Source organism: Salvelinus sp. IW2-2015, linkage group LG23, assembly GCF_002910315.2.
Source record: "Salvelinus sp. IW2-2015 linkage group LG23, ASM291031v2, whole genome shotgun sequence".
Classification (NCBI taxonomy): domain Eukaryota; kingdom Metazoa; phylum Chordata; class Actinopteri; order Salmoniformes; family Salmonidae; genus Salvelinus; species Salvelinus sp. IW2-2015.
Genome location: NC_036863.1, coordinates 29534727 through 29557200, shown reverse-complemented (window position 1 = coordinate 29557200; position 22474 = coordinate 29534727). Strand labels below are relative to the sequence as shown.

Genomic DNA, 22474 nt, shown 5'->3' with positions numbered 1-22474 from the left:
TATCCGCCGCTCCCCATCTAATTTAACAGAGCTTGAGAAAATCTCCAAATCCAGATGTCGCTATAAGTGCGATCAAAGCTGATACAGACATACCCAAGACGACTCAAAGCTGTCATCACCCCAAAGGTGCTTCTACAAAGTATTGACTCAGGGTGTGAATACTTTTGTAAATTAGATATTTCTGTATTTCATCTTAATAAATTTGCAAAAATGTCTAAACATTATCACTTTGTCATTATGGGGTGTTTGTGTAGATGGGTGAGGGGGAAAAATCTATGTAATCAATTTTGAATTCAGGCTGTAACCCCCCTTTTGGCATTCTTCCTATTTTGTTGACTTACAACCTGGAATTAAATTAATTTTTTAGGGGTTTGTATCATTTGATTTACACAACATGCCTACCACTTTGAAGATGCAACATCTTTTTGTGAAACAAATAAGAGAAAACAGAACTTGAGCGTGCATAACTATTCACCCCCAAAGTCAATACTTTGTAGAGACACCTTTCAGCAATTTCAGCTACAAGTCTTTTGGGGTATGTCTCTATAAGCTTGCACATCTAGCCACTGGGATTTTTGCCCATTCTTCAAGGCAAAACTGCTCCAGCTCTCTTCAAGTTGAATGGGTTCCACTGGTGTACAGCAATCTTTATGTCATACCACAGTTCTCAATTGGATTGAGGTCTGGGCTTTGACTAGGCCATTCCAAGACATTTAAATGTTTCCCCTTAAACCACTAAAGTGTTGCTTTAGCAGTATGCTTAGGGTCATTGTTGTGCTGGAAGGTCAACCTCCCAGTCTCAGTCTCAAATCTCTGGAAGACTGAAACAGGTTTCCCTCAAGAATTTCCCTGTATTTAGCACCACCCATCATTCCTTCAATTCTGACCAGTTTCCTAGTCCCTGCCAATGAAAAACATCCCCACAGCATGATGCTGCTGGTGATGAGAGGTGTTGGGTTTGCGCCAGACATAGCGTTTTCCTTGATGGCCAAAAAGCTACATTTTTATCTCATCTGACCAGAGTACCTTCTTCCATATGTTTGGGGAGTCTCCGTTGTGCGAACACCAAACGTGTTTGCTTATTTTTTTCTTTAAGCAACGGCTTTTTTTCTGGGCACTCTTCCGTAAAGCCCAGCTCTGTGGAGTGTACGGCTTAAAGTGGTCCTATGACAGATACTCCAATCTCCGCTTTGCAGCTCCTTCAGGGTTATCTTTGGTCTCTTTGTTGCCTCTCTGATTAATGCCCTCCTTGCCTGGTCTGTGAGTTTGGTGGGCGGCCCTCTCTTGGCAGGTTTGTTGTGGTGCCATATTCTTTCCATTTTTTAATAATGGATTTAAGGGTGCTCCGTCAGATGTTCAAAGTTACGGATATTTTTTTATAACCCAACCCTGATCTGTATTTCTCCACAACTTTATCCTGACCTGTTGGAGAGCTCCCTGGTCGTCATGGTGCCGCTTGCTGTTGTGTGGTGTTGCAGACTCTGGGTCCTTTCAGAACAGGTGTATATATACTGAGATCATATGACAGATCATGTGACACTTACATAAAGTCATCTGTGTGCAATCTAACTAATTATGTGACTTCTGAAGGTAATTGGTTGCACCAGATCTTATTTAGGGGCTTCATAGCAAAGGGGGTGAATATATGCGCACCACTTTTCCTTTTAAATTTTTTGAAACAAGTTTTTTTTTTTCATTTTACTTCACCAAATTGGACTATTTTGTGGTGTCCATTACATGAAATCCAAATAAAAATTATTTAAATTACAGGTTGTATTGCAACAAAATAGGAAAATCGGGGATGAATACTTTTGCAAGGCACTATATATGTATACTCAACATAAACTGAAAAATGTAATTATTTTATACTAACACAGTTGCTCAAGAGAGATTTTGTTTAACATAATACTTTTTTTTTCACAAGAAAATAGGGGTCAAAATGATTGGCACCCCTGTTTTCAATACCTCACCTTGCGAGGATAATGGTACTGAGCCTTTTTTTCAAAAATGTTTTATGGATTAGAGAACACATTGGAAAGCATCTTAGACCTCTTCTTCATACAGATCCATGATATCCTTCATCTGTCTGTATGGACCTCTTCAATTCAAACAAAGGTTTTGAATGGGGTTCAAGTCCGAGACTGAGATGGCCATTGCAAAATGTAGATTTTTGTGGTCAACTAACCATTTCCTTGTGGATTTTGATGTGTGCTTGGGGTTATTGTCTTGCTGGAAGATCCACTTGTGGCCAAGTTTCTGCCTCCTGGCAGACACAACCAGGTTTTTGGCTAAAATGTCCTGGTACTGGGTAAAGTTCATATGACATTGACCTTAAAAAGGGCCCCAGGACCAGTGGAAGCAAAATAGCCCAATAACATCAAAGATCCACCTGCATATTTTACAGTAGGTATGGGGATTTTTGTGTCATATTCATATTTTTTGCACGCCAAACCCACCACTGGCGTGAGTGAAACCCACCAGGCGTGTGTGAAACCCACCACTGGCGTGTGAAACCCACCACTGGCGTGGTGAAACCCACCACTGGCGTGGTGAAACCCACCACTGGCTGTGGTGAAACCCACCCCACGGCGTGGTGAAACCACCACGGCGGAACCACACGCAGTGCGTGAAACCACACTCATCATCGTAACCCAAGGCGTGCGCTGAAACCCACCCACATGGCTGCGTGCTAACCCACCCACTGCGTGCGCTGAAACCCACCACTGCGCGTGCGTGAAAACCACCACTGGCGTGCGTGAAACCCACCACGGCCGTGGTGAAAACCCACCAACTAGCCGTGAGTTGAAACCCACCACTGGCGTGCTGTGAAACCCATCCCCAGATATATGCCTCATCACAATTATAGCTCAGAGATCTACAGACAGTTCCTTGGACTTCATGGTACAGCTTCTGCTCTGACATACACTGTCAACTGTGGGACCTTATATAGACAGGTGTGGTTCTTTCTAAATCATGTCCAAACCATTGAATTGGCCACAGGTGGACTCCAATCAAGTTGTAGCGACATCTCAAGGATGATCAAAGGAAATTGGATGCACCTGAGCTCAATTTAGAGTCATAGCAAAGGGTTGTTAATACTTATGTCAATTAGTTATTTGTGTATTTCATTTTCAATACATTTGCTAAACTTTCTAAAAACATGTTTTCACTTTGTCGTTATGGGGTATTGTGTTTAGAAGGGTGAGAACTTTTCTCAATTTAATCAATTTTGAATTCAGGCTATAACACAACACAAYGTGGAATAAGTCAAGGGATATGAATACTTTATGAAGACACCGTAGCTCAGTATTTGTATTTATTTTATACAGTCTTTTTTGCTCATCTTTATCAAGGGTGCCAATATTTTTTTACCTGACTCTACCTCCCAGACAGCAKTGCATTTAAAATGTGTCTGCTATAGCAGGTGTTGTTGTCAAAATGATCTTTCTGCTTTTGCTTCATTTCCAGAACTTTTTGAAAGATCTTCTTCAGAAGGCTAAGAAACCATATGACGAAAAGAAGTTAGATGAGTATACACATACCACAGTAAGAATATAGYKTATACTTATGCAGCTAGCCTCAGCAACAACATTGAGAAGACTGTAGCTAAATGGCTATWACAAATAGCTCTGTACAGTATAGTCCTTAATTTTCTGTTTTGTAGAGATTTAATTTGTTTATTTTTATCTTCCAGCTCAAAATATTCGACTCAAACCACGATGGGAAGTTGTGTTTGGCAGAAATGGCGAGGTCTGCTTATGAAGTTTTCTCCTGTGTGATATGAATGATATATCTGTCTACACATCGTGCTGTTTATGGCCTGAACACAAYTCTTCCAATGTGTGTTTTTTTTAACAGGCTGCTACCGGACGAGGAGAACTTTCTACTCAAGTTTCAGGTTGGTGGTTATTCCCAGAGTAAATCCAAGAGGGAATTGGAAAAAATCAGATTGACCTTGACTCATTTGTCTCCTCTCCCTCTATTTTCCTCCCCCTCTCTCTCATCTTTCTGTCACAGAATGTGAAGATGGTGAGGAGAGAGTTCAACAAGATCTTTGAGTTATACGATCAGGTACATTCCAGTAATACATTGTCATTATGCACCCTCTCAAAAAAAKAAGAATCACTCTCTGTTATGGCTTTTTGAATGTTTCAATGCATCTCAAGACACGGTATGAACAAGGACAGAAAGTGCTTCAGACAGTGCTAGTCTAGGCAATTGCTGCTCTCCAGGGATGCACTCCCTCAATCTTTCTCTCTTATCCTCTTTATCTATTTCTCCTTCTCTTTCTTGCTCTCGTTCTTTCCCTGTCTATCTTCCTATTGCCCTTATTTGTATGCACAATGGATACAGTACATGGCCCCCCCCCTGTCCCCATCACTCTTTCTCTCGCTATTACTCTCGCGCTCTCTCTCTCTTCCCCATCTCCATTTACCCCACCCTCTCCCTCTTTCCTCTCTCTCTCTCCCCCTATAATGTATGACTGTCCCTGGAGTAGGGCGGCGGGTCGGCCCATTCCTTCTCTCCGTGGCGGCGCCTGTGATCCATATTGACTGGCAGGTTCATGTTGCGTAGGCGGGCAGACAGGCAGGGAGGCTGGCAGGCAGGGAGGCTGACAGGCAAACAGWCAGGGAGGCGGGCAGACAGACAAGGAGGTGGGCAGGGAGGAGTTCTGGGCCTTGCTGTTATGTGACATCCAGACAGGTAATTGGAGCAGCAAATGACAACACATTATTTAGTTTGCCTGTAGAGCATTAMAGGACAATTAATCTGAGTGGCTGGCTGATCATGCTTTTACATTTGTTTTAGTCTTCGACCATACAGTAGAACCTGTTCCACATGGTTCCTGATGATGGCGYTCTTGTTGCCAACACAGAGGATTGATTGCTAGACTCTGTGGTACAGTATTTCTATTGTTCTGGATGGAGTTGTTCACACAGAGAACTCCCCTAAAGTGGATAGGGATATCCTTGTAAAGGTATCAGCGATGTGGTTATAATATTACTTTCGGGGCACACAAGCCAGTAAGCACACAGATGACCAAAAACAAACAGTTCAAATTCATGAATAGAAAATATGAGCAAATATCAGAAGGGCCCATGAACAGGCTGTTCAAATATACACATCTGTTCATTAGGCCTATTGTTTTGTTTGTTGACTGAGATTAGGCTTGTGAGATGCAACGTGGCATCATGTTGACACTGCATACCAAACCCAAAAGCGGGCTAAATGGTGTGACATTGTGTTTCTTGTGTGTCTCTCTCTGTCCTTTTCTCTGTCTCTCTCTCTCTCTGTCCCTCTCTCTGTCTCTGTCTCTCTCTGTCCCTCTCTCTGTCTCTGTCTCTCTCAGGATGAGAATGGCTATATGGATGAGAATGAGCTGGATGCCCTCCTCAAAGATTTGTGTGAGAAGAACAAGAAGGTGGGTTTCCATTCTGTTTAATTGATGGAGWAGAGCGGAGACTAAGGGCAAGATTCAATCAGTTCYGCCTTAACCCGCGATAATMGAGAAGAACTGCATAGCAGTCTCATTSTTTTTATGTAGGCGATGTCTGAGGTGTAACTGCGTTGGAGCTGTTAAGTCAGCAAGCGGCTCCCGGCGTTATACTTATCGMGGACATTGTCATTGGATGCGCCAAGTTGAATTAGTAATAAACCCACACCGCTAAAACACCAGCTATGCGGGTGTCAGCTTTCACTGGTTAACGCTTGATCTGATTGGATCTAGGTCTGAACAGTCCAAACAAATAAAAAACATTTCATCTTGAGACTTCAAATATCACAGAGGGCCTCGTTTGTTGCCTGTGGTGATATGATTGGCCTGAGGACAATCACAATACCTCTTCAAACAAACTAATAAGAGCATGCTTAGAACTGGACAGATATCCAATATCTCTGTCTCGGTCTGTCTCTCTGTCTCGCTCACTCTCTCTGTCTCTGTCTCTCTCTCTGTCTCGCTCTCATGTCTCACACTCTCTCTCTGTCTCCACTCTCTCTCTGTCTCGCACTTCTCTCGCTCTCTCTCTGTCTCTCTCTTCTGTCTCACACTCTCTCTCTTCTCTGTCTCGCCCTCTCTCTCTCTTGTCTGTCCTGTCTGTCTGTCTGTCCTGTCTGTCGTCTGTCGTGTCTGTCTTGTCTGTCTGTCTGTCTGTCTCGTCTCTCGTCTGTCGTCTGTTGTCTGTCTCTCTGTCTCTGTTGTCTCTCGGTCTCGTCTGTCTCTGTCTGTCTCTCTCTGCTCTCTGTCTGTCTGTCTGTGCTCTCTGTCTGTCTGTCTGGCTCGTCTGCTCTCGCTCTCTGGTCTCTCTCTTCTCTCTCGTACCTCTCACTCACTCTCTGTCACTCTCACTCACTCACTCCTCCTCACTCAGCTCTCTCGGATCAAAAAAAAAAAAATTCAATATATCAAAGCCATATGTGACCTGCATGTAGAGCCTACTCTTTTTTTTTGTGCAAATATTTTGTGTCCATCTTTATGAGCTAAGCTTTGGGCCGGCGACCATCTCAAAGCCGCGGGGGATTTTGAAATGAAAAAGTAGGGTCAATGTCAAATCTATAAAAGTCAAGGAGAAAAATGACAAGTTGGATATCTGCATCTGTTTCTTGTCTCCGACAGTGCTGGAAGTCAACAAAAATCCCCAGCATATAGACCGTTCGATTATGGCGCGCTATCGACGGGGGCAAGCTGTACAGGACAGAGCTAGCGCTGGTGCTCTGTGCATGAGGGACATTTCAGGGCCCCTGCACCCTTTAACCCCACTCCCTTTCCACCTAACCACACCCCCTCCATCCCCTTCCCAACCCGCCCTTTCCCTTCCCCTCACTCATGAAGGTGTTAAAGATACTGTCGCTTGAAACTCCATAGGGTTGTATTCTTTGTTTCAGTTTTTGCTTTTTCTTTCAAGAAATTCTATCAATATGCCAGTGACGTGTGTGCCCCATAGGCTAGGCACATTATGCAGGAGACATAGGGTGTCACCATACTTTTCAAACCTTTTGTTTCTATACTCTTTGTAAATGTACAGATTTTTGTAACAATGAGATTGATACCACCATTGAAAGTCCCTGTACTTTGTCCTCTCTATACTACATACTCCAGGACTGTAGCCTCTCATTGGCTGAAAGAGAGGGTGTGTCCCCTACCTTCCAATGACAACAATGTTTACCGTATTGTTAATTAATATCTCTTTGACCAAATAGTCAAACTACTAGTAACAATAACTTATACTATTAGAATTATATCCCTCCATTAGCCTAAGCAATATGTTACTAAAATGTTTCTGTAATGTTGTGCATGGAAACAAAAAATAATGAAAATAGCGGAAGAACAGTTCCGTGATGTGAGACAATTTTAAGCGATATATCGTTTTTGCAGTGCATGTTAGTTGCTGAAGGCTAGCCTTGTATGGAGGTACTACTGAATGGACAAGCACATATCTATCTCGGAGTTGTGTAGCCTAACCCCCGTGACCCCTGACCTGCCCTGTGTATAACGATGGTGCCAGTCTCTGATGTGCTACATGGACCTTTTTTTGCACTGTTAACAATGCCATGCCCCACCATGCTGGGCACCAGAAACACTGTGTAAGATGTAATAAAAACTAAATTCAACTACCCCAACTGTGTGCATCACTGTGTTCCTACTTGACTGACGAAGGGGGSAATTGACAATGTCAAGAACGATATGGATGACACAAAATAATTATTAATTTAATTTGAAAATAACAAAAAAACGTTATATACACGATTATACGATTTTTCACGCTCAACAGTTTCATGTGTGTATCAAGAATGGTTCTCCACCCAAAGGACATCCAGCCAACTTGACTCCAATGCTTCCCACAGTTGTGTCAACATGGGCCAGCATCCCTTGTAGAGTTCATGCCCCGACGAATTGAGGCTGTTCTGAGGGTTAAAGAGAGGGKTGCAAGTTGCAACTTAATATTAGGAAGGTGTTCCTAATGTTTGGTATACTCAGTGTGTGTATATATATATATTTATATAAGCTATATACAGGTGTCGTCAGATCTGGTGGACAGGAGAACAGAATTAACATAGGTATTTGAAAGCTATTCTGAACAGCACAATTAAGCTGTGCCTTAAACGAAGTCAGAGACTCTACAGCCCTGATATTGASTGGAAGTTCCACAGTCGAGGAGCCGCAAAACTGAAAGACCCTGTCACCCATAAATGTTTGTCTGCAGTGGGGATGCTGAACGGAGACGGACCTGGAGGTTTGAAGGGAGTGTGTRGGGTAGGACGGTAGAATGAGGTCAGACAAATACTTGGCTCCAGAGTTGTGGATAGCTTGGTAGGTGTGAACCAGGATTTTAAAGTCAATGCGTGAGCATATTGGGAGCCAGTGGAGGTTGAACAGCACTGGAGGGATGTGCTTACAGGGGGAGGTGAGGACACTTCAGGTGGAACTTCCTTAACCTGTGTGCCAATCTGTTTCTGCTTTGGCCAACTTGTCGTTGCAACAATGCAGCGTTGCTGAATGCAGAAACAGTCTGGTTTCGGGACAGGAGCTTTCAGTAGGCATAGGAGCACTTGAAGGTCAAAAGTTAACTGCTGCTTTATGACAGGCAGAGGGAAGCCTTAACCTTGTAAATCCCTGCATTGAGTGTAGAGGCATTGCTCAGTGCTCTGTCCCCCATGCACTATGCAGTGAGAGTTTAGACAGCAGGATGATTTTATCTCCTAATTGGGCAGCTGCTGGCATCTCTCTCCGAGTTGGTAAATGTATAGCGATGGCTTATCTGAGTTTAGCTGCAGTATGTTCTTGCCTAGTTAAATAAAGGTTAAATGTAGCAGGTGTGAAGTGTGTGTCTGTGTGTATGTGCCTAATGGAACTCTGGGACGYGAAAGGGTAGGGGTATGAAGTAGGAAGAGGGGAACACGCTGCATTATGGGAGAGCTAATTGTACTTAATCAAAGCAAGGTACTGTTCCACTCTATACGTTGATGTCTGTTTCCCTCGACACAGAACAGGCATACCCCTGACCTTAAAAGCATGGCCAAAGGAGAATCTGCAAACAAATTGGACACCGGTTCAACACAATTAAAGATGACAAAGGAATAACCAGATGAAATTGTCATTTTTTTTCAATTGGACATTTCCACAAACCTCATAGGATAGGTAAATAAAACTCCACCACATTTCATTTTCTCAGCTAAGTGTTGCTGACACCACAATCAGAGTAATAGTGTTTATCCTGGATATGCTGCAACCCTGTGAGACACATACACACAGCTTTAGCAGGAGGGTCAGTGAACTGGTGCTTTGTGTTGSATTGAAAGGACGTTTCCTCCGTTGTGCTTGTTTGGTGCTTGTCCTATGGCATCAGACACTGTCAAGCACCCTCTGTTCAGTGGGGGAGGACAAGGTCTGGTGGCGGAAAGGAGAAAATATGACCTGACAATCCACCACGCTCCAACTGTAAGAGAAGGGAGGAAAATGAAATAGAAAATGTAAGGATGAGTGGGGGAGGGGGTTCAGACAGACAGGGGGAAGAGGAATGAAAGGGAAAGAGTTAAAGGAGGTAAAGAAGGAGGGGGAAGTAGAACAGGGAGGAAATGGAGAGTATGAAAGATAACAGTAGTGTGACTTGCACAATACAAATAGAGATGKGAGGGAGTGGGGTTCTCTCTGTGCCTCTGTAGAGTATCTCACTGGCACAATGCCTACACATCAGAGTGAGACAGCTCCCCGCTATGCCTGACAATGAGACATGGACTACTTCACGTTTGGCGACATTTTCATTTAGCGTCATGTATGGTGTACCGATAAAAGGCTTAGGCCCAATTCCAAGGTTGTCAAAAATGCATCACGTCCTTCCTTGAGGTAACCAATCGGTATGTGATTGGATGCGTGAAGGCTGTTTCCATCCTTTTACTTTCACCAATGAAGCCTTGGCACATCAGTGATCAGATCAGTTACTTCAAAGAATATTAAAACACATTTACGAAGAATTTAAACGGTTCATCAATGATTATGCATTCGACAAGCTTTTCAACTTGCTACAAATCTCACTTCTGACCAAGAACATCTTATTTCGGTTATTTATTTATAACAGCTTAGCAGCGTATTAGATCCATACAAGCCTATGTGAGCGTTTAGACTATTGATTTGTCAKAGTAACTAAAATAATGATAGAGCAGCTTGGGAGGRAATGAATAGAGTCAATCCATCTAACGCTCTATGTCACATTAAGTGGCTGAGAATTATATAAGAATGCATCAGAGATATAAAATGTCTCCTGTCTTTTATTCAACATACTCCATACAGACAAATCCATGTAAARCTCACGTATTGTACACACAGAGCACAAGACAATCACTTAACAGCAATGAATAGCATTACTGGAGGTCAACTTAGATAGGCCATTGAAACATGTTTTTAAAAAAGAACAGAATTCATTATTTTCAAGGCATCATTGTAAAAACAAATGATAAACGTTACTGGCAAAATACCAAGTCAATCGTAGGAACGGACAGGTTTTTCAACCAATGAGAAGGCAGTTTTATCCAGGGAGTGCTGTAGCCAGTACAGTCGTGTACAGAATGACACAAATATTAATTTTCAAAAAGTCTGCTGCCTCAGTTTGTATGATGGCAATTTTTTGCATATACTCCAGACTGTTATGAAGAGTGATCAGATGAATTGCAATTAATTGCAAAGTCCATCTTTGCCATGCAAATGAACTGAATCCCCCAAAAATATTTCCACTGCATTTCAGCCCTGCCACAAAACGACCACAAAACGACCGATTCTCTCGTTAACACAGGTGTGAGTGTTGACGAGRACAAGGCTGGAGATCATTCTGTCATGCTGATTGAATTCGAATAACAGACTGGAAGCTTCAAAAGGAGGGTGGTGCTTGGAATCATTGTTCTTCATCTGTCAACCATGGTTACCTGCACGGAAACACAAGCCGTCATCATTGCTTTGCACAAAATTGGCTTCACAGGCAAGGATATTGCTGCCAGTAAGATTGCACCTAAATCAACCATTTATCGGATCATCAAGAACTTCAAGGAGAGCGGTTCAATTGTTGTGAAGAAGGCTTCAGGGCGCCCAAGAAAGTCCAGCAAGCGCCAGGACCGTATCCTAAAGTTGATTCAGCTGCGGGATCGGGGCACCACCAGTACAGAGCTTGCATGGCAGCAGGCAGCAGGCAGCTGTGAGTGCATCTGCACGCACAGTGAGGGCAAAGACTTTTCAGAGGATGCCTGGTGTCAAGAAGGGGACAAGCAAAGAAGCCACTTCTCCTCCAGGAAAACAATTCAGGGACGACTGATATTCTGCAAAGGTACAGGGATTGGACTGCTGAGGACTGGGATAAAGTCATTGTCCGCTGATGAATCCCCTTTCCGATTGTTTGGGGCATCCGGGAAAAAAGCTTGTCCGAGCAGAAGACAAGGTGAGTGCTACCATCAGTCCTGTGTCATGCCAACAGTAAAGCATCCTGAGACCATTCATGTGGTTGCTTCTCAGCCAAAGGGAGTGGGCTCACTCACAAATTTTGCCTAAGAACACAACCATGAATAAAGAATGGTAACAACATTCCTCCGAGAGCAACTTCTCCCAACCATCCAGGACAGTTTGTGATGAACAATGCCTTTTCCAGCATGATGGAGCACCCTTGTCATAAGGCAAAAGTGATAACTAAGTGGCTCGGGAACAAAACATCGATTATTTTGGATCCATGGCCAGGGAAACTCCCCAGACCTTAATCCCATTGAAAAACTTGTGGGTCAATCCTCAAGAGGCAAACAAACAAACAAACAAAAAACCCACAAATTCTGACAAAACTCCAAGCATTGATTATGCAAGAATGGGCTGCCATCAGTCAGAATATGGCCCAGAAGTTAATTGACACATGCCAGGGCGGATTGCAGAGGTCTTGAAAAAGAAGGTCAACATGCAAATATTGACTCTTTGCATCAACTTCATGTAATGTGTCAATAAAAAGCCTTTGACACTTATGCAAATGCTTGTAATTATACTTCAGTATCCATAGTACAATCTGACAAAAAATATCTAAAGACCACTGAGGCAGCAGGACTTGGTGAAAATGTATATTTGTGTCATTCTTCAAAATTTTTGCCACGACTAGAATCTCAGAGTGAGAACAAAAAGGTTATGATGTCTCTCTCTCTCAAAACCTCGCTCTAAATAGTTGGCCTCCTGATGAAGCCATTTTCTCTTCAATGCTGTGCCTACTGTTCCCATCCTGTCGATTAATCTCTGTTCTACAGTGAAGTTGGAAGTTTACATACACCTTAGCCAAATACATTTAAACTCAGTTTTTCACAATTCCTGACATTTAATCCTAGTAAAAAAGTCCCTGTCTTAGGTCAGTTAGTCACCACTTTATTTTAAGAATGTGAAAAATCAGGATAATAGGTAGAGAGAAGTATTTATTTCAGCTTTATTTCTTTCATCACCATTCCAGTGGGTCAGAAGTGTACATACACTCAATTAGTATTTGTGTAGCATTGCCTTTAAATTTTTAACTTGGTCAAACGTTTTTGGGTACCTTCCTCAAGCTTCCCACAATAAATTGGGTGAATTTAGGCCCCCTCCTGACAGAGCTGGTATAACTGAGTCGGTTTGTAGCCTCCTTGCTCGCACACGCTTTTTCAGTTCTGCCCACAAATTCTTGTATAGGATTGAGGTCAGGGCTTTTGCGTGGCACTACAATACCTTGACTTTGTTGTCCTAGCCATTTTGCCACAATGTGGAAGTATGCTTGGGGTCATTGTCCATTTGGGAAGACCCATTTGCGACCAAACTTTAACTTCTTGCTGTGTCTTGAGATATTGCTTCAATATATCCACATAATTTTCCTACCTCATAGATGCCATCTAATAATTTGTCATTTTTGGGCCAAACAGTTCTGATTTTGTTTCATTCATGAACCAGAGGCATTTCTCAAAAAAGTACGATCTTTGCTAACCCCATGTGCAGTTGCGCAAACTGTTGTCTGCTTTTTTTTATATGCCGCAGTTTTGCGAGCAGTGCTTCTCCCTTGTCTGAGCGGCCTTTCAGGTTATGTTGATATAGGGCTCGTTTTACTGTGGATGTAGATACTTTTGTACCTGTTTCCTCCAGCATCTTCACAAGGTCCTTTGCTGTTGTTCTGGATTGATTTGCACTTTTCGCACCAAAGTACGTTCATCTCTAGGAGACAGAATGCGTCTCCATCCTGAGCGGTACGAGGCTGCGTGGTCCCATGGTGTTTATACTTGGGTACTATTGTTTTACAAATGAACGTGGTACCTTCAGGCATTTTGAAATTGCTCCAAGGATGAACCAGACTTGTGGAGGTCTACAATTTTTTCTGAGGTCTTTAGCTTATTTCTTTAGATTTTCCCATGATGTCAAGCAAAGAGGCACTGAGTTTGAAGGTAGGCCTTGAAATCATCCACAAGTACACCTCCAATTGACTCAAATGATGTCAATTAGCCTATCAGAAGCATTCTAAAGCCATGACATCATTTTATGGATTTTTCCAAGCTGTTTAAAAGCAAGTCAACTTAGTGTATGTAAAGTTCTGACCAATTTGAATTGTGATACAGTGAATTATAAGTGAAATAATCTGTCTGTAAACAATTGTTGAAAAATGACTTGTGTCATGCACAAAGTAGATGTCCTAACCGACTTGACAAACTATAGTTGTTAACAAGAAATTTGTGGAGTGGTTTGAAAAACGAATTTGAATGAACTTCCAAACCTAAGTGTATGTAAACTTCCGACTTCAACTGTAGGTCAGAAACAGAGGGAAAGATTGTCTGTGCGTACAGTACCTGTGTGTCTGTGTATCCCTGGAGCATTAACAGTGGTAGAGTTAGTATCATGTTCCCATCTTGACTTCTTAGGATCCCTTGGTGCMCCTGRTCATGGTCTCCATCATAGCCCACTGCTCCTTAGTGACCTGACACACACAACAAGTTAAAACTAGCACAACCTGACCCACATATCCATAAACTAACATCTGTCATAAAATGAGGCTGATTTCCGCAACAGCTCAATTGCAATCTTGTTACTGAATCAATAGCTAGTCGCATAGCAGAACAGAGATTATGCAAAAGGTAGCAATGCTATCAAATTATCATTCTATGTTCATATGACTTTTTAGTGTTAAAGTTCCGGTCCTGACAGTGGAACAGGGTTTGCTCAGTTAGTTCCAGCACATACCCTCCTCAGATCATTGAATTCTCCTGCCATGGAGACATAATCTCCAACCTCCATTCGAAAGATCTGCARATAGAAGAGAATGCGCACAACTAAAGAGAAGAACACGATTTATGKGAATGTTGAGTCATCATTTTTCCCTTAGMCATAGTCCATCCCTATACCTGCATTGGTTAATCCTAGTGCACKTTGAATGTCATTTACAGTGAAGGACTTACTGCCATCTGCAATTTCCAGATACCCATTCTGCAAGGCAGGCATTCAGCTAACATAGTGATTGGTCTCCACTGCCTGCTTAGCTTATCAAGACAGACACACATTCTCTTACCGCTCCAGACAYCCAACAGGCATAGTCACTGCACAGGTAGGCTGCCAGATTGGCAATCTCTCCGGGCGTGCCCAGCCTGCCCACGGGTATCCTGCCGATCATGGCCTTCTCAAACATGCYCGTGGGATYGAGACGACTGAAGGCCCCCTACACAAAGAGAACAGGTCACAAAACATAGCTAATTACACATTCACAAGCCAAGATAAGACTAGAAAGGGAAAGATTTAAAGATTATTATTATTATTTTTTAAATGTCAACACAGTATATTTGTAAAGTTTCATGCCAGAGTTATGTCTGTTACCTTGGTTCTGATTGGTCCTGGCTGGATGACATTAAACCTCAAGTCGTACCTCCCCCACACCGCAGCCAGAGACCTGTGAAACAAACAGTAGTTTGTTTACATACGCACATACAATAACACACACAGGAAAAAAGGAAGAAAAAGACATCAAGAAGTACCACTACTGAATGTACTAATAAAGAGGGTCTAGTGTAGGCTCAAGGAATCMGTTTAGACTTGGGCCTAGGAGTGAGGCGTTACCTCCTAAATATTCTCATAGGTAATCACTCATAATTGGGCGTTCAGTCTAAGTCTAATATGATTGGAGGATAACTAGCTGCACCTAAAAACAAAATACATCTCGACTRTTCATACAGAAAAAGYTGAGGTGCCAAAAAGTAGATGCCAGGAGTGCTTTAGTCATTCCATGTCATTCTGGGAAYATTATAGTGAGAGGCGCCGAGGGTGGTGCTTGTTGAATTGATTCATTCCCTCTAGTTTCTTGAAACCCTCCGMACAAAAAACTGTAATGAAAGAATAGGATCTAAAAATAGGCTAGCTCTCCCGAGATGCCGGGCGCAATAAATGAGCAAATTTGGCTGCTGCTCTTCACAAAATAGAGGGGTCACCTTTTTTTGGTGTGAGCGATTTCATAATGGGGGGGGGGGGGGGGGGGTCCTTTATCGGATAATAGCGCTCATTCACACAGGGGGAAAAAACTGCATGAATGGGCCGACCAGCTATAGGTAACTCTCCAGTATGCCACTACACAAMCCCTATATGCTCCTCTGAGACCCCTCTTTCAATGTCACTGGGCAACCAGGCATTTTTATGCATGACACCCAAGCATGATGGGATGTTAATTGCTTAATTAACTCAGGAACCACACATGGGTGGAAAAACCTGCTTTCAATAGACTTTGAATCCCTCATTTACTCAAGTGTTTCCTTTRTTTTGGATTCAAGCGTAACATTAAATGGCATTCCAGCTAGTCTGGAACCCGCACACACACACTGTTTTACACAAAGACACACACACTGCAGTCACTTGTATAGGACGTCAAACATATCAAGGTACAAAAGGGATGTGATTGTGAGAGACACRAATAGTTGCCCCATTTATCMTTCCCAGTCCCCTGGGTTTATGGGGARACCTTTTAGTGTCATTAACTCTTTCAACRGGATTGATACGGACTAATATTGAGTGGGATCTTTCTTTCGGTAAAAGCCCTCAGAGGTTCATTATGAAGGTGTATTCTTCATTTGATAAGAGCATCCCTGTCTTCACATGAAAGGTGTCGGTCCCATTCRGGATTTTATTGGGTTCTCACACCCACTAATGGATTCACACGTGTGTGAACGAACAAGGTACACACACACACCCCATCCGTCTTCATTATTGTCTAAATCCTACTGGAGGGGGATCGGGAGAGAGAGACCCACTTTAATGTTAATTAAATGTTCCTGGACCTTCGTTATGCTAATGACTGCTTCTCTTTAAAAAYGCATTAGTGTTCATAAGGCGTTTGACAAGTGATAGAGCCAAATCTTTTCAAAYGAGGCCAGTGTGGATGTCTACGTGTGGTGGGTGCAATTCTGCCTCTGTTAAGGAGAYAAGTAATAGGGGTTACAGGTTGGTTTAAGACAGGGAAACGGGTCCTAAACCGGTGATAGGTTTTTGGTAGTGCCTCTTTGGAAATACTTACRTGCACAGAGTTTCCACTCCTGACTTRGCAGCTGCGCTGAGCACCACAAATCCAGAGCTGGTCTCTGCGTAGATGGTGGTGATGGCCAGAAACGCAGCACCTACAAACACAATGTGCGTAAATACCACAAAGAAACAAAAACATGTACAGTATATGCCCAGCAATATGTGTCCATGTGACATCATGTACATCCCTATAATTTACAACTGATCCCAGTTCAAACCAATTCATTATTCTCTTCATTAGACTGTCATAGGCTGACTTGTTCCTCCAATGACCTGAGAGCTGCGGTTAGTCATTGTACATTTCAATAGGCTTTTATATCCTGCACACTAAAGCTCAGGGGGCGGTAGGTAGCCTAGTGGTTAGCGCGTAGGGCCAGTACCGTAACTGAAAGGTTGCTACTGTAGATSGAATCCCTGAGCTGACAAGGTAAAAATCTGTCGTTCTGCCCCCGAGCAAGGCAGTKAACCCACTGTTCCCTGGGCGCCCGAAGACGGGGATGTCAATTATGGCAGGCCCCCGCACCGCTCTGATTCAGAGGGGTTGGGTTAAATGCGGAAGACACATTTCAGTTGAATGCATTCAGTTGTACAACTGACTAGGTATCCCCCTTTCCCTTTCATAAAACATGGTGGCTGTTGTGGGCCAGATTACGCCGCAATAGATTTAACACGAGTCAAGAGTTATTTCTAGATCAATAAAACAAACGAYATGGGGTAGTGAAGGAGATAGTTTGTCTGTGAGACTATTTAATCAAAGCCTGGAGCCAAGCTGCCAGATGAGCAGACAAAGCAACTTTCTTGTACTGTGATAAAAGCACATTTAGATTTATGTAGCCTAATTATTATTTTTGGCTCGCAGATTGATTTTGATGAACAAATCGATCAAATAAAAAATGTGCGGCCCTCCGTTGAATTTCAAAATCSTGATGTGGCCCTCAAGCCAAAAAGTTTGCACACCCCTGCAATAGAATATTCCTAATAGTATGAAAGAAGAACAGACACCTGGGTATCAATTCAAATATGCTTTCTTGCACTGTTGGAAGAATGGCTGCTTTGGAAAAACATCAGTTCAGATTGAATAGTGGCCCTAGTGTGATGGCATGTCTTTGTACTCCAAGGTAATTGCTTAATTGTGATTTGCCTAATTGCAGTGTTGAGGGCAGATGGAAAAGCCACAGAGAAGGGCTGGGATATTCAAATGAATAATAAAGCTTATCCACGCACACACGCACRCACACATTTTATAAATAGGCACAACAATGCATGAGAGCCAAGGCTTCTCCTATCCTCCCCTTACATATCATTGACCGTTTATCCAGGGACAGCTGAGAGAGGAGAAAAAAAAGAGGACGAGAATGAGAGGGTGCATGCATGCAAAGCCAAGAGTTGCTTAGGGCACAGGATAACAGGAGTGATGCTGGACTATGACCAAGTGAATGGAAAAGTGCTCAAGTATTTCATATTGAGGCTCAATCACTGTCAATATTACACACTTAAATAGAAGAGAGATTCATGTTACACTTACATCCACACCAATGTTCCGGGTTGATCCTCACTTGTTATACTACTGATCAAATGTTCAGGAGTTGTAGCCCAATTGTGAATCTTTACTGCCCCCTGGTGGCAGCACTACATAATACATTACAACACAAATAAATGTGGACGTGAAAGCTGATCCTAGATCTGTGCTTATGGGCTCCATCAGATAGCTCTGGTGCTTACCCTTCTCGGCCAGTATCAGCCTCTTGCCCAGTTCCAGGGTGAAGAAGGCTGTGCCGTTCAGGACAATGTCTGTGATGGTCCTCCATGCGTTGGCAGACAGCTTCTCTGACAGGGAGATGAAGTTCCCTGCAGCGTTGTTGATCACCACCTAGAGGAACGAGAGAGGAGGATATTTACCAAGCAAATGGAGTATTATTGACCAGTACATATAGAACAGCGAAGCGTACCACATTTCAGACAAAATCGTCTCTGATCTGTACCTATGTACATCAGGGAGACCAGCAACCTCCACCAGTTGGTCCACAGCAGCTTCAGTCTCACTCAATGCCCTGGTCCCAGTGCTGGACAACTGTTTAAGGAGAGTAAATGGGATAACACAAAAAAATGTATATTAATGAACCAGCTGAAAAGGGATGTTGTGAGTCACAGATTTTGATTTGATTCATTAGGATCCCCATTAGCAGATGCCAACTGGGGTCCGACACATAAAGAAAAAGACATTACAGACAACAACAAAAAAGACTTWAAAAAAAAACATTAACATGTAGTGTGTGTGTGCATCTATCAGTTACRCATACATGTCAGTAAATACACACGAGTACTGTTCGGTCACATGGGGAGAGGCGTTGTGCCATGAGGTGCTGCTTTATCTGAGGTTTTTTAACCAGGCTTGCTGTTCTCCTGCACTATATAAGAACKTGTACTTGTGCTATACTTAAACTTKCACATCTACAAGTAGCATAGAGGCCATTGAATTAAAAACKAGTTGTCTTTCCTGTCAAACAAATGCATTAGTAAGAGCAATTACTTATATTGATAAACACCACTGATGCACTCAACTCCTCCAACAGTGGGGGTGCTCACATTCCCAGTGGAGAGGGGACTGGGTGAAAGGTTGAGATGGTTACATGTCTGGCTGTGAGAACACACAGCAAGCTGCCTACACAGGTTCAGTATTTAGTTTAGTATGTGCTCTTGCATGAACATCACAAAAGTGGTCATATCGTCAACTGTCCCTACACTTCTCAGCAATGTATCTGTAGCATAACACTGGAACAAATGTAGATAGCTATGCCAGAAATATTGCAGAATGCACTCATGTCTGTCAACATCGGAAATAATGTGTAAGCTGCTGCACAGCTTTCCCATAGAAGCACATCTAGCTAGCCAACAAACAACAACCTGCTGCTAAACTAGCTAGCTAGCTAACTTACACAACAAATAAGAGTTTTTAATGTGATTTGGTAGTTATTGCATTCATCTCGGTGGCAATGTTTACCCGTCTATAGACAAGACTCTTCAACGGCAAGGTTAAATCAGTTTTAGATATTGATGACACCCGTCCCAGTAAAGTGGATGCCATGTTTTCAAAATTTGATTTGACTTTTGCCCTGATTTCCGTAAGGTAAAGGGGAGAGGGTTATTGAATAGAAAGTAGGTGGTTCCATGATCTTAGTCAGACTGTCTTGGGTCACTTTACGTATTTATAATACTTTTTCTTTCAATATCAGTGCAATATCCATATTATTTTGCATTCACGTATTCAATTTGATGTTGTCATYAAAGAAACCATTAAATATTTTATATGATTACCCTATTTCCGCATGTCAATGGTAAGGTCCATGATATGATGGCTATCTGTTACCGTAAACCTTGCATGACAGTTTTTTTAACCAACGTTTGACCATATTTTTAAGTTTATCAATTATAAGAATGACTACATCTTTAAATATATAAATAAACATAGTAAAACTATWGAAATATATATTTTTCTCTAAAAAATTCGATCAAATGAGCACATTTTATATTTAATGGCGCTTGTTATATGTACATTACTGTAGCCCAACCAACCATAATGCATGTGGACGGTTAATTTGTACACGAAGAGGCTAGCTACACTGTATGAAAAATAAAATACAGAAATTGGTTGCTGCAACGTTATTTCGATGGCGACAGTAGAACCCAAACTCATTCTTTTATTTAGCGGGAAACGCAAATCTGGAAAAGATTACGTGACGGATTTGATTCACAAAAGGTACTATTGACATACTGTTTACAAACCTATCAAAGCTATTATCGCTGAATTGGATGCTCTATCACATATTATATTCGTTTAACAATGTGGTTTATGTATAATTTCTATCAGACTAGGTCCAGATGTATGCTGTATCGTGCGTCTCTCGGGTCCTCTTAAACAGCAATACGCACAGGTTAGTACTTGTGTACAGTTGTGCTACATCATCCTGGTCGATCCTCGGTCTGCAGGCTTGTGTTCCAGCTAATACAACACTGAATTCAGATAATCGATCAGACATTAAGTGCTGGGCAGGAACAAAAGCCTGCATGCCCAGTTGGGTCTACAATACCCACTACCACTGTCTCTCTTTATATTACCCACTATGCCTACAGGACCATGGATTGGACTTTGATGAGCTGTTGGGAGCAGGTGAGTACAAGGAGAAGTACCGYGCTGACATGATCCAGTGGGGTGAGAAGCAGAGGGAGAAGGACCCAGGGTTCTTCTGTCGTGTGGCCATCAAGGAAGCCCAGCAGCCTATCTGGGTAAGATAACAAAATTCTCAATTGATCCACTGTTATGGGGAAACACACTACAAGCCAAGTCCCGCCACGTACAATTTATGTCAAACGCAAGTCTTTGAGTCAGKTCTTACTTGCTATTATTATTAGAAACTGACCATCTGCATATTTAGTGTTGGTGAACCTGACCAAATAACTTTTCCAGGCACTGCCTGATGAGCAGTTGAAGCATCATGTATTGTCCTCTACCATTATACTTTCTCTAATCTCTATTGTGCCCCAGATTGTGAGTGATACGCGGCGTCTGTCAGACCTGCAGTGGTTCTGGAGGGAGTATCCTAGTCAGTCTCGCTGTGTTCGGGTGGAGGCCTCAGAAGAGACACGGCGGGAGAGGGGCTGGGAGTTCACAACAGGTGCAATACCTACACTGATAGCATTAGTGGTATAATAATGTTCTTCACTTTCGGAGAAATACAATACCTCTTCAAYGACAATCAATTGAACACCACACCCTCTCTCTCTGCAGGWATAGATGATGCAGAGTCTGAATGTGGGCTCGACCAAGGAGTGGATTTTGATTGGATAATCAAAAATGAGGGCGATGGATCACAACTGGAGGAGCAGCTTGCTACTGGACTGCTCTCAATAGCCAAAGAAAAGGTGAAAGAAGACTGAATTGGAGGGGACATTACACAGCTGTAGGAACTTGCTGAAAGCTCTTGTTGGAAAGTGTAGTTGGGTTTACATTACACTATTTTCTGTGAAAATCCTTGAACATCTTTGTTACACTGAGGAGCAACAGAAAGTGAGAATATGTAGTATTTATTTCTCCGTGTTCTGTACTATCAACTAAGTAGCAGGGCAAGAATACTTCAATCTGATCAAACACCCAAACATGTACAGTGTGTATATTAGCACTGACCAATATGTGAATTTACATGGATCACACACAGGTAACTGCCAAAATAAAWCACTTGAGAAAATAAAGGATACAAAGTATATTGAAAGCTGGTGCTTCCACACAGGTGTGGTTTGAGTTAATTAAGCAATTAAAACATCCCATCGTGCTTAGGGTGATGTATAAAAATGCCCAGTAGCCCATTATTTTGGCTACCATGGCTAGAAGAGATGTGACTGTCACATTCATCCAATAAAGTTCAACACTTTAATAGCTGCCAAGGTGCATTGAAGCTTTTCTGGTGGCTCACTGCCCTATTAATTCACTATGTTGGGGTTTCCTTTATTTTGGCATTTACCTGTACTTCGTGATGTCCTCAACGCAGGAGGCAAATGTCATCAAGACCTAATGTGCAGATGACTTAATCTACTTATATAAGTGTCATATTGTGCCATTTTGTTTTTTTAGTCTTAGATTGTAAAATAGGCTACTAGAAAGTAGAGTTTAAGTTGTAAATAGCTAGAAGATTAACTGGAAACCTGGAAAGTGCACATATGTTGACCCATGGTAAAATTAGCGCAATACTGCATTACACACCCATTCAACAGAATTAAATGTACTAGACACAGACATGATCAATGTTCTAATAGCAGGGTAAGTGTTAGTTCGTAAAACATTTTGAAGTAGACATGAGGGAATTAATGTTCACATTTTAAAAGAGCAACTCCATAGCACTCAATTTCTAAATTTAGAGTTTATTGGAGTTGTCAAACTGAAGAAAATAAATGGRAAAAAATATT

The 22474-nt window shown here is 42.3% G+C and overlaps 3 protein-coding genes across 3 annotated transcripts in view; 2 read left to right on the top strand and 1 right to left on the bottom strand.

The window, feature by feature from the left end:
- Positions 1-5956, top strand: part of LOC111950545 (calbindin-like) — a 24574-nt gene extending 18618 nt beyond the window's left edge. The window contains exons 6-10 of the mRNA XM_070434522.1: positions 3408-3546; positions 3695-3750; positions 3859-3898; positions 4018-4071; positions 5351-5956. Coding sequence (XP_070290623.1) covers positions 3408-3546; positions 3695-3750; positions 3859-3898; positions 4018-4071; positions 5351-5443 — 382 coding nt within the window. The 3' untranslated portion in view covers positions 5444-5956. The remainder of the gene's footprint in view (positions 1-3407; positions 3547-3694; positions 3751-3858; positions 3899-4017; positions 4072-5350) is intronic.
- Positions 5957-7766: 1810 nt separating this feature from the next.
- LOC111950544 (2,4-dienoyl-CoA reductase [(3E)-enoyl-CoA-producing], mitochondrial) lies at positions 7767-18873 on the bottom strand. The gene is made up of 9 exons (XM_023968182.3): positions 18841-18873; positions 18507-18587; positions 18239-18386; positions 16512-16611; positions 14828-14900; positions 14526-14672; positions 14201-14263; positions 13810-13937; positions 7767-9434 (listed from the first exon to the last, which is right to left on the bottom strand). Exons 1-8 carry the CDS (start codon positions 18871-18873, stop codon positions 13878-13880), a joined length of 705 nt encoding a protein of 234 aa, XP_023823950.1. The 3' UTR covers positions 7767-9434; positions 13810-13877.
- A 1214-nt stretch (positions 18874-20087) lies between these two features.
- LOC111950284 (phosphomevalonate kinase) lies at positions 20088-22472 on the top strand. Its single transcript, XM_023967750.2, has 5 exons — positions 20088-20273; positions 20385-20448; positions 20648-20800; positions 21060-21189; positions 21303-22472. Exons 1-5 carry the CDS (start codon positions 20185-20187, stop codon positions 21449-21451), a joined length of 585 nt encoding a protein of 194 aa, XP_023823518.1. The 5' UTR covers positions 20088-20184; the 3' UTR covers positions 21452-22472.
- The last annotated feature ends 2 nt before the right edge of the window (positions 22473-22474 follow it).